The 13,874-nt window shown below is 42.7% G+C and overlaps 2 protein-coding genes across 13 annotated transcripts in view; one reads left to right on the forward strand and one right to left on the reverse strand.

Annotated features, from left to right (window-relative positions):
* On the forward strand, window positions 1-5,002 carry LOC147418959 (putative glucan 1,3-beta-glucosidase A). 2 transcript variants are annotated; one of them, XM_086506311.1, is made up of 10 exons: window positions 147-238; window positions 403-466; window positions 1,210-1,361; window positions 1,472-1,591; window positions 2,173-2,364; window positions 2,460-2,627; window positions 2,992-3,161; window positions 3,249-3,422; window positions 3,689-4,041; window positions 4,422-5,002. In XM_086506311.1, exons 4-10 carry the CDS (start codon window positions 1,517-1,519, stop codon window positions 4,631-4,633), a joined length of 1,344 nt encoding a protein of 447 aa, XP_086362437.1. In that variant the 5' UTR covers window positions 147-238; window positions 403-466; window positions 1,210-1,361; window positions 1,472-1,516; the 3' UTR covers window positions 4,634-5,002. The 2 variants fall into 2 exon arrangements, with proteins under 2 accessions (XP_086362436.1, XP_086362437.1); XM_086506310.1 differs by lacking the exon at window positions 403-466 and having other exon boundaries at window positions 1-238.
* LOC147418960 (peroxidase P7-like) overlaps window positions 4,874-13,874 on the reverse strand; it is a 24,731-nt gene continuing 15,730 nt past the window's right edge. For all 11 annotated transcript variants that reach the window (XM_086506322.1, XM_086506318.1, XM_086506316.1 and 8 more), the window contains 4 exons: window positions 7,243-7,492; window positions 6,859-7,050; window positions 6,270-6,435; window positions 4,874-5,265 (listed from right to left, as the gene is read on the reverse strand). In XM_086506322.1, coding sequence (XP_086362448.1) covers window positions 4,874-5,265; window positions 6,270-6,435; window positions 6,859-7,050; window positions 7,243-7,467 — 975 coding nt within the window. In that variant the 5' untranslated portion in view covers window positions 7,468-7,492. The remainder of the gene's footprint in view (window positions 5,266-6,269; window positions 6,436-6,858; window positions 7,051-7,242; window positions 7,493-13,874) is intronic.

The raw sequence follows: 13,874 nt of genomic DNA on the forward strand, positions 1-13,874 counted from the left end.
ACGTTGACTTGGAGAAATGCCAGTCTCTCTCAGGTGCTTGCCGGCCTCTTTAATTTACTACTGCTACCGCCTGCCTGCAGGTGCCGTAGTGGGGATGATCTCCTCCTCCCCTCTCTACATATGCTTTAGCTGAACAGGTGTGGTAGTCATCCCAAAATGACGTCTCCCACCGTCATCCAGTTCTGCCCTCTTTTCCTTGCCATCTTCCTGAGCCTCACCTGTTGCGGCGCCTCCACAGGTACGTACTCCATCTCTCAGAGAGAGAGAGAGAGAGAGAGAGAGAGAGAGAGAGAGAGAGAGAGAGAGAGAGTTGTTTCTGTTCCAAGCCATGGTCCCAATGTGATTAAATCTTGCTAGTCTGTGACGCAATAACAAGCAAGCCATATCTACTTGGAACCGCAGTAAAAGGTAGCAAGCCGCCCCTTGGATGAACTACATCAGCAAGCCACAACTTGAACTGCTTAAGGTACCTAGCCGTCTTCTGAAACAGGAACATTGCATTGGTAGCCATCATCCGCTAAGTGGATGTACTCTGATGTTCTAGTTTGGTGAAGACAATGTAGTTCTTGTTGTCGGTTCTAGTGGATGGCCTACCGATGTTTCTTGTTGATGCGATCGCTTATTCAACATTAGGTGAAAACCCCTGCATTTTGGGAATGAAACTTTAATTTTGTTCTCGGTATATCTCAAAGATACAAACGCCAACTTTGTTGGAGATTGAAGATCCGGATTTTTCTTTTCCAATGATGATTCCCATGAGGGGGTTTTGACCAAAGATTTGGAGGCTTTATTGCATGCCCATTGCAAAAATGGGAATGGGATCTTCCCCATTTTATCTAATATCGATCGGTTGTGGCAAGTTGTGGAGGCTTTGTTACTGGCTTAATTAAAGGGATGGCTTCTTTTATGGCTCTTGAAGTGGTTTGCTGATGATACATGTTTGCAACGTTTGTTTGTTGCATCAATGGTTTGCCTTAATGGGTGATGCTTTCTTTTCCGTTATCACTGACAATATGCTAGTTGCCTCAATGGTTTTGCCTTAATGTTTGATGCTCTCTGTTCCGTAGTTGCTGACAATATGCTATGGTTTTGCATCGATTTGATTGTTGCATCAATTGTTTGGCCTTCGTGTGTGATGCTCTCTTGTCCGTAGTCGCTAACATTATGCTAGTTGGACTTAAGATTCTGTGTTTTCATGTTTATGTGTAGGGTTTTCAAGGATATGCAATACGAAAAAAGGAGAAGGCAGAAAGCTTGCAAGCTCTCAAAAGTTGGCTGCTGTGAATCTAGGTGGATGGCTTGTAATTGAGAAATGGACGAGGTCTTCAATTTGGGATGGAATACCCGATGCCGACCTTCTTGTATGCATAATCTGTATTTATATGTCTCAAAATGTGTACGTGGTTGCGCTCACTCATTGATAGTCTTTGCGAGCTTGGGGTTGATGGGATTGTATATGCCTTATGGTTAGGATGGATCTCAAGTTCAATTCAAGTCTGTAACATTACAGAAGTATATGTCTGCTGAAGGTGGAGGTGGGCAGCGGGTGGTTGTGAATCGAGAATCGGCTTCTGGTTGGGAAACCTTTAAGGTAAATTCTCTTCATTGCCAGCTTTTTTTTTTTTGAGGTACAACTGCTATCTGAAAGATGCCGCTGGGTATTGATCAATACCTGTGTCTTTACGCACCCACACATTCATCTTAACCACTAGGTTACAATCTCGTTGGCAGTTTTTTTACATCACAAGCATTCTGCAAGAATGCCTAAAATGGAGTCTTTAACCACCTCTATATGAATAGAAAACTTACAGGTGAGGTAGGACCTATTGGTTGGTGATTTTTGAGCGGTTGGTGCCTATGTGGCACTAGCAAACACCCTTAAAATTTGAGATCTGTAAAATCTAGGGCATTTGCTAATGCCACATAGGCACTAACGCTCGAAATTTAACCGGATGTCTGTTCTTCCAAAATCTTAGCTGTATATGTCTTTTACTGAGGATTAAGATTACATCAATATACCATACAGGCTTTTGATTTCATTGATTATGTGTCAAGGTCGCGTTTTACATCTAGATTAAATGTTCCTTATGGGAGCCAGCTCTCTAAATCACGTTCAAACATTTTAAATCATTTTTGTTTTAAATGTTCAAAGCTACCTTGTTCTGCTTGAAGATTTGGAGACATACGGATGGCATCTACAGTTTCAGAGTGTTCGACAACCAGTTCATAAGTGCTCTGGATGCAGGCGGTGGTGAAGTGAATGCAACTGGAGCAAGGGCAAGGGAGTGGGAGAGCTTTATGCTCACAAGGAATCCTAGCAATAACAGAGTTCACATCAAAGCTTATAATGGAATGTATCTTCAGGTCAAAGAGTTAGTGCTATCTATAATTGCACCATTTGATTTCATCTTCTAGAAGTCAAATGGTTATATTGTGATGTAGAGATTTATGAATTGCAGGCTAAAGATGAAAACCAGCTTACTGCAGATTATGTGTCCTCTTCAGAACCGGATTGGGGGGATAATCCGGCGACTTTTAAAATGACAATAAATGTAGCGTCCCCTTATCATGGAGAGTATCAGCTTGCAAATGGTTGGGGGCCAGAGAAGGCTGCTTCAGTCTTTGAGGTGAGCTTTTCATACTGGGGACTGAGGACTACCCATTCTTCAGCTTCTTCCGTTGTATACTTAGACGTCCATTGCATGTGCATTGTTGTGGCAAATGTCATTGTAGAGGACGTATAGAGCGCAGATGCTGCAGTTTGAGGGCCCTCCATAGGCACTTTCAAAGGGTTTATGGGGAAGCCTTTACAGATCCGGGATTTTAGACTAGGCCTTGCACGCACGAGATATGGAGGGTTTACGCATAGTGAACTCCCCAAGTTTCTGTAATTTGCTCCGTTAACATTGTTTTACAGAGCCTCAACCCTAAATTTGGGAAAAATTTTGCTATTTCTAAGTGGACGGGGTTTGTGTATTGCTATGATGACAGAAGCACAGAGACTCTTTCATCACAGCTGCCGATTTTCAATATCTGAGCAGCATTGGCATTAATGGTGTTCGAATACCCGTTGGATATTGGATTGCAAAGGATCCTGACCCGCCGAATCCTTTTGTAGCTGGATCCCTCAAAGCATTGGATAATGCCTTTTCATGGGCAGAGTAAGCAAGCTTTCAAGACTTATCTATTTGGCAGAGATTTACAGATTGCAATTATGGCTGTTTTTAATCCATTTTTCGCTTCACCAGGAGTCATAAGATAAAGATTATCATAGATCTACATGCAGCTCCAGGGTCTCAGAATGGCCAAGAGCACAGCGCGACAATCGATGGGGTGTCTGAATGGGCGAGAGGGATTGACGCCAGTAGTAAGAAAAGCTACATTGATTTAACCCTTGAAGCCATTGATTTTCTTGCATCAAGGTACATTCAGGCCCTTTTGCATATGGGTTTGTTATCTGCAAGGTTTAAGCTTTTAGAAGTAGGTGAGGTTGGTGATCGTCCCATTGTGAGTGTCCCATTCTGAGTGTGTGTGCACATTAAAGCATGACTTCTCATTATCTACATGCTTTTAAATATGGAGCTGATACTATGTGCAACATCATCATGTCTTCAATTAAGGCTCTCACGTCCGCTTAAGCATTGATTTGGGGGTGAGAAGAATTTTGACTCTCTCCCTTTGTCTCCAGATATAGCCATCGAAGTGGGCTCTATGGAATCGAGCTATTGAATGAGCCGACAGCAGGTGTTGTTCCTATTGATATTCTCAAAAGCTACTACAAGAGAGGCTATGACATTGTGAGGAAGTACAGTACAAGCACATACGTAATCATATGCCAGCTGTTAGGAGCTGATCCTAGTGATCTGTCAGACTTGGGCACTCAATTTTCAAATGCCATTATAGATCTACACTACTACAATGTGTTTGGAGACACATTTGCCCGCATGGATGTGCAAGAGAACATAGAATATATCTACAACAACAGGAGCCAAGAGATCAGAAAACTGAACAAGGGCAGCAATGGTCTTCTAACCTTTGTGGGTACGTTTCACCCCCTACCATTGTCGTGTATGCTATGTGAAGTGTATGCCACCTCTTGTGTATCACGAGTAGGATTGTCGTTTATCGTGGCGGGGAAATTGTTATTGGAAATAACTCTCAATTTCCTTAAAGTTTTCCTTTCATAAGAGCAATGGACAAAATTGCCTTAATTTTTTCTGTAGGCTTAAAAGTAAGGATGGTCATACAAGTGGACCACCAAAATGGACATCTTTATTTTTAACACCGGTTCTGTAATTGGACACTCAAAAGTGTCTTGAGACACTGAAATGCCTTGTCTGTGTATGTGTCGCACAGATAATGTATCATTGCATTGTCTTATCTAACATTGTGTTGTTCTATGATATGTTGATGCTTTGTAGGTGAATGGACCAATGAATGGGCTTATAAAGGTGCTAGTCAAGCTGAGTATCAGAAATTCGGGCAAGCTCAGCTTCAGGTGTATGGGGAGGCCACTGCAGGGTGGGCTTATTGGACTTATATTATCGATGACTCTGGCTTCAATCATTGGGACTTCAAGCAAAGTTACCAAAAAAACTACATACAAATGCCTTCTAATGGGTGGCTCAGTTAGCACCGAAGCCCAAGTGTATCAAATAACATATTTGCCAAAAACTTTGGAAGAAGAAAAGATGTGCACAAGGCCTCAAGAAGGGGAGAGCATTTTTTTGTTTTGCTCCTCTGTGAAAACAACTCTGTAGTAAGGAGATTGTGGCCAATCAACACAATTTCTAATCAACAAAATTGTCCCAAAGAATAATCTAGATCTAAGAAAACCTTTAGGCTTGTAGAGCTGTAGGTAGCTATGCTTAACTCAAGAGGAGTTGATTAAGTTACAAACTTTCCGTATCTCCCCTTGATTCCCTGTCAAGATACCAACGGAGAACATCTTTACAATGGATGTTGAGAATGCTTGGAAAAATTGGCTTTGTGATGCTGCAAATGCGTCTACCAAAGCTCTTGTTTGATTATCGGAGAGCAATGCCTGGTCTGTCAAAAGTAAGCCCCTATTTCTCTGAAGAGTTTTGTAATAAGAATTGTCAAATCCAAATGGAGATGAGGGATCAAAAGGTACGACGTTCGTGCTACCCGTTGCAGGGCACTGTCCTCTTAATTGTCCGGTGAATGCTGCATCGTAAAACGGGTCGTTGCCATTCAAGCGGAAATCGAATTGTCGACATTTTGCGAAGCCAATTGTATGTGCCCCTACATGTGCACAAGAAACTCAACAATTTGTACCTTTGAAACATCTTATACGTCTGACATTAAACAATATGGAACATATAATAAAGAAAAACTAGTACATGTGTATACCTAGATGAATTCAGAATAAGAAAAATTCACCTTTAAAGGAAAGTGCAAGGTATAGATAGACTCGTGAAAGTCACCCATAAGACAATCTAACCGTCAGCTGTCATGCATAGTATTGACTAAATACTGCGACATTGAGGTTGTCACTGCCCAATAGTGGGTGTAGATCTAGGCACCAATATATACACCCTTTGTGGTACGTTGTGTGGTCAAAGAGAAAAGAAACGGTAGTTCTTAGCCGTTAATGTTGTTCCACATGATGAGGGGCTTGTGAATTTTAAAATGGAGCATGCTGTAAAGGTTTACAAAAGCAACCTTTGTGCCAATTGATCCGTTTTCAAAAATGTCCACACATATTGCTCTATAAACTTGAAAACCATGCCATCTGGTCACCATACAGACACCCATACCCTAACCTTGAACCCTAAATCACTTAAATTAATTGAGTTGTACAACATTTAAGATTTAGAAAGTATGAGTAAAAATGCTTAAGCCCTAAAGCATCAAATGCTTGCAACATATTCAGCTCAGTTGGTAAGACCTTTGTGATGTAACCCCAAGGTTGAGGGTTCAAGGCTCACAAGTTGCAGTCTCTTGGGTGTATTCTCCTCCCCTATTGGGGGGGTGGTTCCCACGGTTACCCCTCGAGGGCGTAATGTACAGCAATGTACAGTTGTAAATACATGATATGTGTATAGTTTCTCCCTACTAGCTTCCCTGCGCTGATGGTAAAACACTAGGTAGTTTTACATGCATCGTTTGTATACAAAGCATCAAATGCTTGCAAAATCCTCAAGACGGACAATTATACATGCATTGTCTAGATGTTACTCACAGAGAAAAATTATGTGTCTGATATAGAAATCTCGAAGCAAAAGAGCTCTGTAGCACCAACAAACCTGAAAGAGCAACCAAGTCCCCCACATCAAGGCCTTTAGAGCTGAAAAGACTAATTAGTTGGTCTCCATCCAGGTTTGACTGTGGTATGTTGGCATTTCCGTTAGCTGCAAGAGAGGTTCGGCTATCCCTTCTTCCAAGCTGAACTTGCCATGAGGGTCCTCCGAGCTATTTGACACAGGGTGAGAGACACAATTCATTAATCTCTCTCTCTCTCTCTCTCTCTCTCTCTCTCTCAAAGCGCCGCTACAAGAGATCCCAAAAGCAATTCTAGCAACGTCACTACATGGGGAGTACAACAGTGAGAGGATAATAGGAATACATACAATAAATAAAACATGCATAAAGACATAAATGGAAATAAGTAAATAAATAAATAGATTAATAAACACATGTAATTGTGTGCATGGATTATAATGTATAGACAGATATAACTATATATGGTTATACACTAAAGTGTGACACATGAGTATATGTCAATATAAATGTATATTTACAGGTATATACACATGCTTATATGTATATCTATACACACACAAGCTGATGAATTGTTTGTGAATGACATGGGGTAAATAACGACAGCGAACTCACAAATTGCACAGCTTCAAAGGTTGCCAAAGCCACTATATCAGCACAAGAAACAACTCCTGGGCAAGATGCTTCAACAGCTTTTTTAATTGCATCAATGGCGTTGAATGCTTGTTGGGGTATGTCGTTATCCACATAGTCTCTTTCTGCACTGTTATCCGAAGTTGAGGAAAGCAAAATGGACCCATCACATCCCTGCCTTTGAACATAGCCATTGTAGAAGATAGTAAGTGACAAATCTTAGGCATAGCATGAAGAAGTCCTAAAAAGAAAAACAAAGGCATAACAAGAGGGTTGTTATAAGCTTCATATACTACTTTCAACATGAGGAACAGATTGACAACTTTTCACAAAGATGTATGGAGGAGGAGGAGAGGTTGAGAGTACCTGAATGAAGCAGTCATGCATGCTTAATCGGAGAGTGGCAGGAGAGACCACATTGTCTTTGGTTGCCAAGGGTTGATATGTTGAGCTCACAATAGAGAGCAAGTTGGGACATGTGCTTTCATAGAAGCTCGAAGAAAGTTGGCCCCTAACACAGCTTGTGTAGTACAAGACTAGGATGCCAATACTCATGCAAAGCACTTTCTCAATTTGCAGATGTTTGCTCATTCTTGCCTCCTGGTGTATTTTGAAACTGGCAATGTGCAAAACCGCATGAGATCAAATAAATATGTATCCTTGTCCTTAATGAAGTTTATGGGGTGTGCCAAGCACTTGTGAATATCAACAGCCTGCCCCCCCCCTCTCTCTCTCTCTCTCTCTCTCTCTCTCTCTCTCTCACACACACACACACACACACACACACACACACACACGCACACATTTGATAACTGAACAAACTAAACTCGATAGACGAGGTCAAGGTAGAGAGAGAAGAAGATAATGTAGAGGGATGCTCCTACCAGTGCTCACTTATCCCAGTTTGCACTGTAAATTTACCAGTTGGAAATGAAAAATCCCATTTGTAATTCCATTGGCCCTTGATTGTGAACACAAAAAAAAAAGGGTAATTCCTGGCGAATATCCATTAAATCCGGTTGTCTGCCTGTTTGCCCTTAAAAAACATGGCCAAGAAAATGGTTTTTGAGAGAGATCAGTGGCTCTGGAACAATTGCTATCACTCCTGGGGGAGTATTTTTTTAACCCAAAGAGCACAATGGCTTGAATTCCTGTGTGAGACTGACTGAGTGTTTGGACTTCCTACACATGCATCTAAGTCAAAATGCCTTACTCGGGACCCTTTTATTGAAACCCAAAAAGCCTAAAAGCTAGTGCCCCAAAAGCTGGGTTTTTTTTCCGGAAAAATAAAACCTTTCCATTAGAAAAACCACCTCAAGGAAGGTAAAATTACATCAAAGTAATATAACAGAGAATCAACCATAAATGGTTTCAGCAAAAGATAAAAGTCCTAGGGCAATCTAAAGTACAAGATTACCTCAAATCAAGGCCAGGAATGGGAATTAAGCCTAGAGGACCTCCTTGGCTTAGAGGTCTTCAAAAGCTGGGCTTTTCAAAGGAGCTATGGAGACACTCAGCAAAAAAGAGTTTTGGGTGCATATACTTGCGATCTCACCCAAAAAAAAAAAAGCAGGACACATTTTTCGGCCATTTTGATACGATCTATTGGCCAAGATTTATGGATCTATTGTAGAGCAAGCTTTCAACAATGTTAAATGTTGAAATTCAACACCATGAAAAATATAACTAAACAACAACGTAACATGAATTGACACATGGAAAGACAACCCCTTGTATATTTGCCCCTTTGGGCTGAAGCAAACAATGATCACCCTTCAACTATTCTGCACTCTCTATCTTTGTGTGTCTTCCTTTGTGTTCATTAACTCCTGTGTGTTGAGTGTGTCCGATTCTACATGGTATCGCACGAACTAAATTGACCACCCAACCCTTAGGGCCCTACTTGCATTTTGTCGTGATTCCAAATATATATAGATGAATCTAGGAAGAGCCCAAATTCACCTATGAAGGAAAGTGCAGCTACAAACTCATGGTAGTCACCCATAAGACAATATAACCATCATGCATGGTATTGACTAAATACTACATCCCCACTAACGTCATCAATGCCCAATAGTGGGTGTAGAACTAGGTACTTACATAGCTCCCAACACAACACACACCATACATGCAAACATATCTTTTCGTACGCGTAAAATTGCCCAACCGTACTTCCGTACTCGTCTGAGTACAAAAGCGTACCGGAAGTGATTCCGCACCCGGCAAAAAATTTGGGGCAAAAATTTTTCGCTTGTAGTTTTTTGGCTGCGCGAGTTGGGCTACTGACTCTGTTATGCAGGCATTGCAGAGAGTGTGAGATTTGGGCACATCAGCAAGCTGCGAGCTGCGAATCTGCGGCCAACCCATCCTCTCGCCCTCTCTTGCTCACCTTCAGGCTTCTCCTGCGCCCACAAGCTAGTCTCTAAATTCTAATTTCTGAAGTTTCTATGGTTTTGTGTTTGTGTATAACGTTTTAAACATGGTGGTGTAGTATGTAGGCTTTTAAGCATCCTATGTCGTAGGCTATTTGACGTGTGGAATTTCCTAGTAGTTTGATCCGTACTTATTCCGTACTTCTGTACTCGTGTGTGTCCGTTGACATATGGAAAAACTATGCATGCAAACATGAGCATTCATCAACACAAAGTTTTGCGTACTGAGTTTCTGTCATGACTCCAAAGACCAAGGGTAGACACCCATGATGAAGCCTAGCACTAGAAAAAAGCCTAGATAGAAACAATTAATGCAACAAAAAAGGTACTTAATAGGGCATACACAGCACTAAGAATAGGAATAGTTTCCACAATATCAGCTAATCGCAACTTGGGCGAAACTTCACAATGTGCCCAACCACAAAGTACTCGCTCCTACAAAATCGACAAACTAACAAGTGATAACTACACCGTTTGGGTGCGTCGAATGGAGCTACTATTCAAGTGATCCTCCGAAGCATTCGTCAAACGCACCGCACCAAGACCAAATGTCAGAAATTGATGACGTGTCAAGCCACTGAAGAACGGAGCACACCTGCAGATCCCGGTTGAGGGGCCTAAACCCTAAGAAGAAGAAGCCGAAGCAATAGAAGAAGTTTTACCGACTTACAAAGTCTTGCCGAGTGGCCTATTTTTAAAGAAGAGTTCCCACCAACTTATGGCACCCTTCCGATGAGGCCCAAGTGATATAAAGGCATTAAAAATAAAGCAAGCCCAGACACACGCGCACGAAGAACTGATGACGTGGCAGCTGTACGGATTCTCGAAATTCACGCCGACATGATGACATGGTAGCCGTATAGATTTCCGCAACTCGCGTTGACATGATGACGTGGTAGGTGTACGGATTTCCGTGATTTACGCAGATCAGCTTTGGGGTGCAGCTTTTGAGGCCAGACGATTTTGAGTTTGGCTTTTCATGGCCAAGGGCCTTTAAATATGAGCCATGGGCTTATTCTCTGGCATGCTCCGTGTAAGGTGCAGAGGATGGAGTACCGGCGTTGTACAGAGTTCAAGTATTATAAAGAAATATCGAAAGGGGCGCCAAGGTTTGAGGCCAATGCTCTCTTGGGGTGGAACTCCACCACTCCCCGTCTCATGTCGTGCATCTCTTTCAATTCAATTGTTATTTGAAGTGCTTAAAGTTGTTCAGTTCCGTTGGCATGTGGTGTTTGTCTCGTGACACCAAACACCTCTGATCCTGGTGAAGTATCGCACGACCTTGCTGGCAAGACGGAAGTATTTATGCACTTGCATGATACACAGGCCCAATTGGTAAGGGAATTAAATTCTGCTCATGACATATGGCAGTTTCTTCAAGAAACATACAAACTCACAGATAGAATGACAATAGTAACGGCACTGAAAAAGATCGCACTCGTCAATGGTGTTGACGTCAAGAATTTTAACAGTCATGGAAAGTTCTCCTGGACAGCGTTTTACTTTTTAGCTTTGCCCTTGATGCAAACCAAGGCAACCGCTATTTTACTTTCTTTTTTTTTTTTTCGACACATCAGAGGGCCCACAGGGGGAGGTGCTTATCCCTTCCAAATATTAGCCATGTTACATGGTTGGGCAAGGGCCGCGTACCATCGGGCAAGAGCCACGCGTAGGCATCACCATGGCCACCTAATTGATGCACCACATGCTGGGAACGACGGAGAGAACTCGTAGCAACCAGCTAGGAACCTCCTCCTCGGGTGACCCACCCCAGGAGGAGGATGCACTCGAGTGTCCAAGGGCAAGAGCCCTAGCAACGTGAACACCAGGTGAGCACAAGGTGTCCCTCTAGAGTGTGACCCAACAAGGGATTTGAACCCACAACGCGTAGGTTGAGAGGCCAAAGCCTTACCGTTAGACCAACTCTTTGGGGACCGCTGTTTTACTTTCTGGCTTTGCCCTTGATGCAAACCAAGGCAACAGGGAGGTGTTTGCTGATGGCATGACCTTGATCTTGGAGGTCATTCATCTCGACACAATCTGCTACTGCAGCCCTTTCAATGACTGACCTATATGCAAGAATCCTGCAAGAGGACTCTTTGCACAATTCTAGTGAGTCAACTTCGTCTGGCTTGGCAATAGCATCCACAGCCAGTAATTTCACATATAGAGGCCAGTTAAGGGATAAGAAAGGGGTGTCTTCGAACCAGCGTTTCAACCAAAGGCAAGGTCCAAACTGTCCAACAGGAAGATCCCCACCCTATAATCCAGAGGCTTTTTGTTGACCAACAGGACATTATGAGTGGGATTGTCGTACAAAGCAGCGGTCTTAAGGCATGCGAAGTGTCTGCCATGCCTTGTGTGAAAACAATCAGGATGTAAGCTCATTTCAAGCCTTTGCTATCATGAATACTTCCCAATTCTGTGCTGACCACAATGTCTGGTATCTCAATACTGGTGCTACCCGTCACATGATGTTAAAAAGTCACGTTACCAACTGGTAGAACAGCCTACATAGACAACATCTACCACTTGCTAGGATTAGCTTGCAATTTTCTCTCTGTTTCAGAAATAACAAATGATGGCTCAAGCATAACCTTACCTTCCACAAGGGGTACTGTACTATGCATCTGCTCAAGCGAGAGTATCCAATGCCCACAAAATGGCAGATTGTATCCTCATAGTGTTATCTCTCACAACAGTTTCAAGAGCCACCAAGGCATGTGCCAGCACAAGCCTATTCTGCTCAACAATCCAATCTTGAAATAATCGTTGTGGCACTATTGATTAGGCCACGTGAGTGTTCATAAGCTCAAGCTTATGTCAGACAAGGCTATAGCAATGGGTCTTTCCATGCACTGGTACAGAAGTCATAACTGTTGTTGCTCAATGGACTATTTTCTTATTTTTTCTGCGTAATTTCTATTTACTGAAATTAGGATTTAAATGTGTACACTTGAACTGTTAAAGTTAGGAACTATAGATCTACTGGAACTGATAAAAGCCATCAGGAACGGAAAATTCTGATGTGTCATATGATGGGTGACATTAAGCATCCTGAAGGAATTGTTACGTAAGTTCAGGGTGGGAGAGACCGGGCAATGGATATTCCTCATGCGTCACATGATGGGTGATGGCAGCATCAAATAGGAAATATTCCATTAGTGTGGGAGAATATCCGAACTGGGTAAAGGATTACGCGTAAAGACGCACATACAAGAATAAAGATGGGTTCTTAGAAGCTTTTTCTAAAAAGCAGAATATTTTTAAGTGCTTTTCGGGACAGCAGATGCTTTCCAGGGAGGAAATGTATATCTGCATTGCTCATGATACCAATCTAGGGTTTACACTTTCACAAATCCTTTTCTTTCTTTCCCTGCGTTATGATTCCTAAGCTTGAATAATGGTTCCTTTTACCTTTCCCTGAAGAGAGGGAATGAGAGAGTGCGATAGAGATGTGTAGAGGGAGAGAGAAAGAGAGAGAAGAGAAGAATGACACCTGATGGGGTTCAACCAACCCTCTCAAGGGCCCCCCACACCATTGCTGATGTGGTATTTGCTTTAGATTGCGTAAATGGAATGTACACACATGCGATATCTCAAGTGTAAACTGTACTGACTCACATGATGATTGTCACCACGGTAACTCCTCAAGATGAGGCACCTCCACTGCTGATTTGATGCACCTTTGGATCCTTCTCGATGTGGGATTGTCAATGGCCACCAAGGGGCTGATTTGCACTCCTGATGTGAGAGGAATGAAGAGCTGAAAACGCAGATCTCGACGATGCCGATGATGGACGACAATGGAGCACTCGATGCTGGCAAGGGAATGGTCGAGCGGAGGCTTGGTGGGATGCCGAAGTACCAAACCGCAACGGGATGCCAACAAAGACAAATACAAGCCGTTCTGTCGAGGGGAATGGGCTGAAAGTTGAAAACGCCGGACTGATCTGCTGCTAACTGCAGCGCTAGGTCTGAAAACCCAAAACGCTGGCTAGTAGGGCTTGGATCTGCAGGCGATAAGGTGAAAACTGAAAACGCTGCAGGGCTGATATGGAGCACAAAACGCTTAAGCTTCTCTGCCTCCTTGCTAGCACTAGCACAATATGATGGAATCGCTGGGCTCTTGCTTGGTTGAAATTGCACTTATAATTATCCTAAGGCTTAGGTAGGGCAAACCGTCCACCATACCGTCCACCATACCCAACAAACAAATCATTAAAATGATTTATTAAAAAGTTAGGCTAGCGGGTCAGTTTTTGGGTGAAACTATCGCACATCTGCCCACTTGGGAATCCGATCGACGTGGGGAATGGCTCGTTGGATTCCTTTAACCTAGAACTACATGCGCGTCATGCCACATGTCCACTGTAGTGTAACAATATCTGTGAAAACGCGCGTACAAACCATTTATGCAAGAGGGTTCCAAAACTTGAAAACCTAATCTAATGGACTTGTCGAGACATGCAAGTCTTGTGAACAGGCTCACGAAATTGCCGGTACTAATCCTTCTAGGATTTTAGACACTCCTATCTAGGAAGAAGGGAAAAACGACTCTAGAAG

Source organism: Adiantum capillus-veneris, chromosome 29, assembly GCF_014529385.1.
Source record: "Adiantum capillus-veneris isolate H3 chromosome 29, ASM1452938v2, whole genome shotgun sequence".
NCBI lineage: Eukaryota > Viridiplantae > Streptophyta > Polypodiopsida > Polypodiales > Pteridaceae > Adiantum > Adiantum capillus-veneris.

Coding starts and splice junctions, on each gene's coding strand:
- LOC147418959 (XM_086506310.1), top strand. CDS start 157: ATGACGTCTCCCACCGTCATCCAGTTCTGCCCTCTTTTCCTTGCCATC. Junction 239..1,209: donor CTGTTGCGGCGCCTCCACAG/GTACGTACTCCA, acceptor GTTTATGTGTAG/GGTTTTCAAGGATATGCAAT. Junction 1,362..1,471: donor TACCCGATGCCGACCTTCTT/GTATGCATAATC, acceptor CCTTATGGTTAG/GATGGATCTCAAGTTCAATT.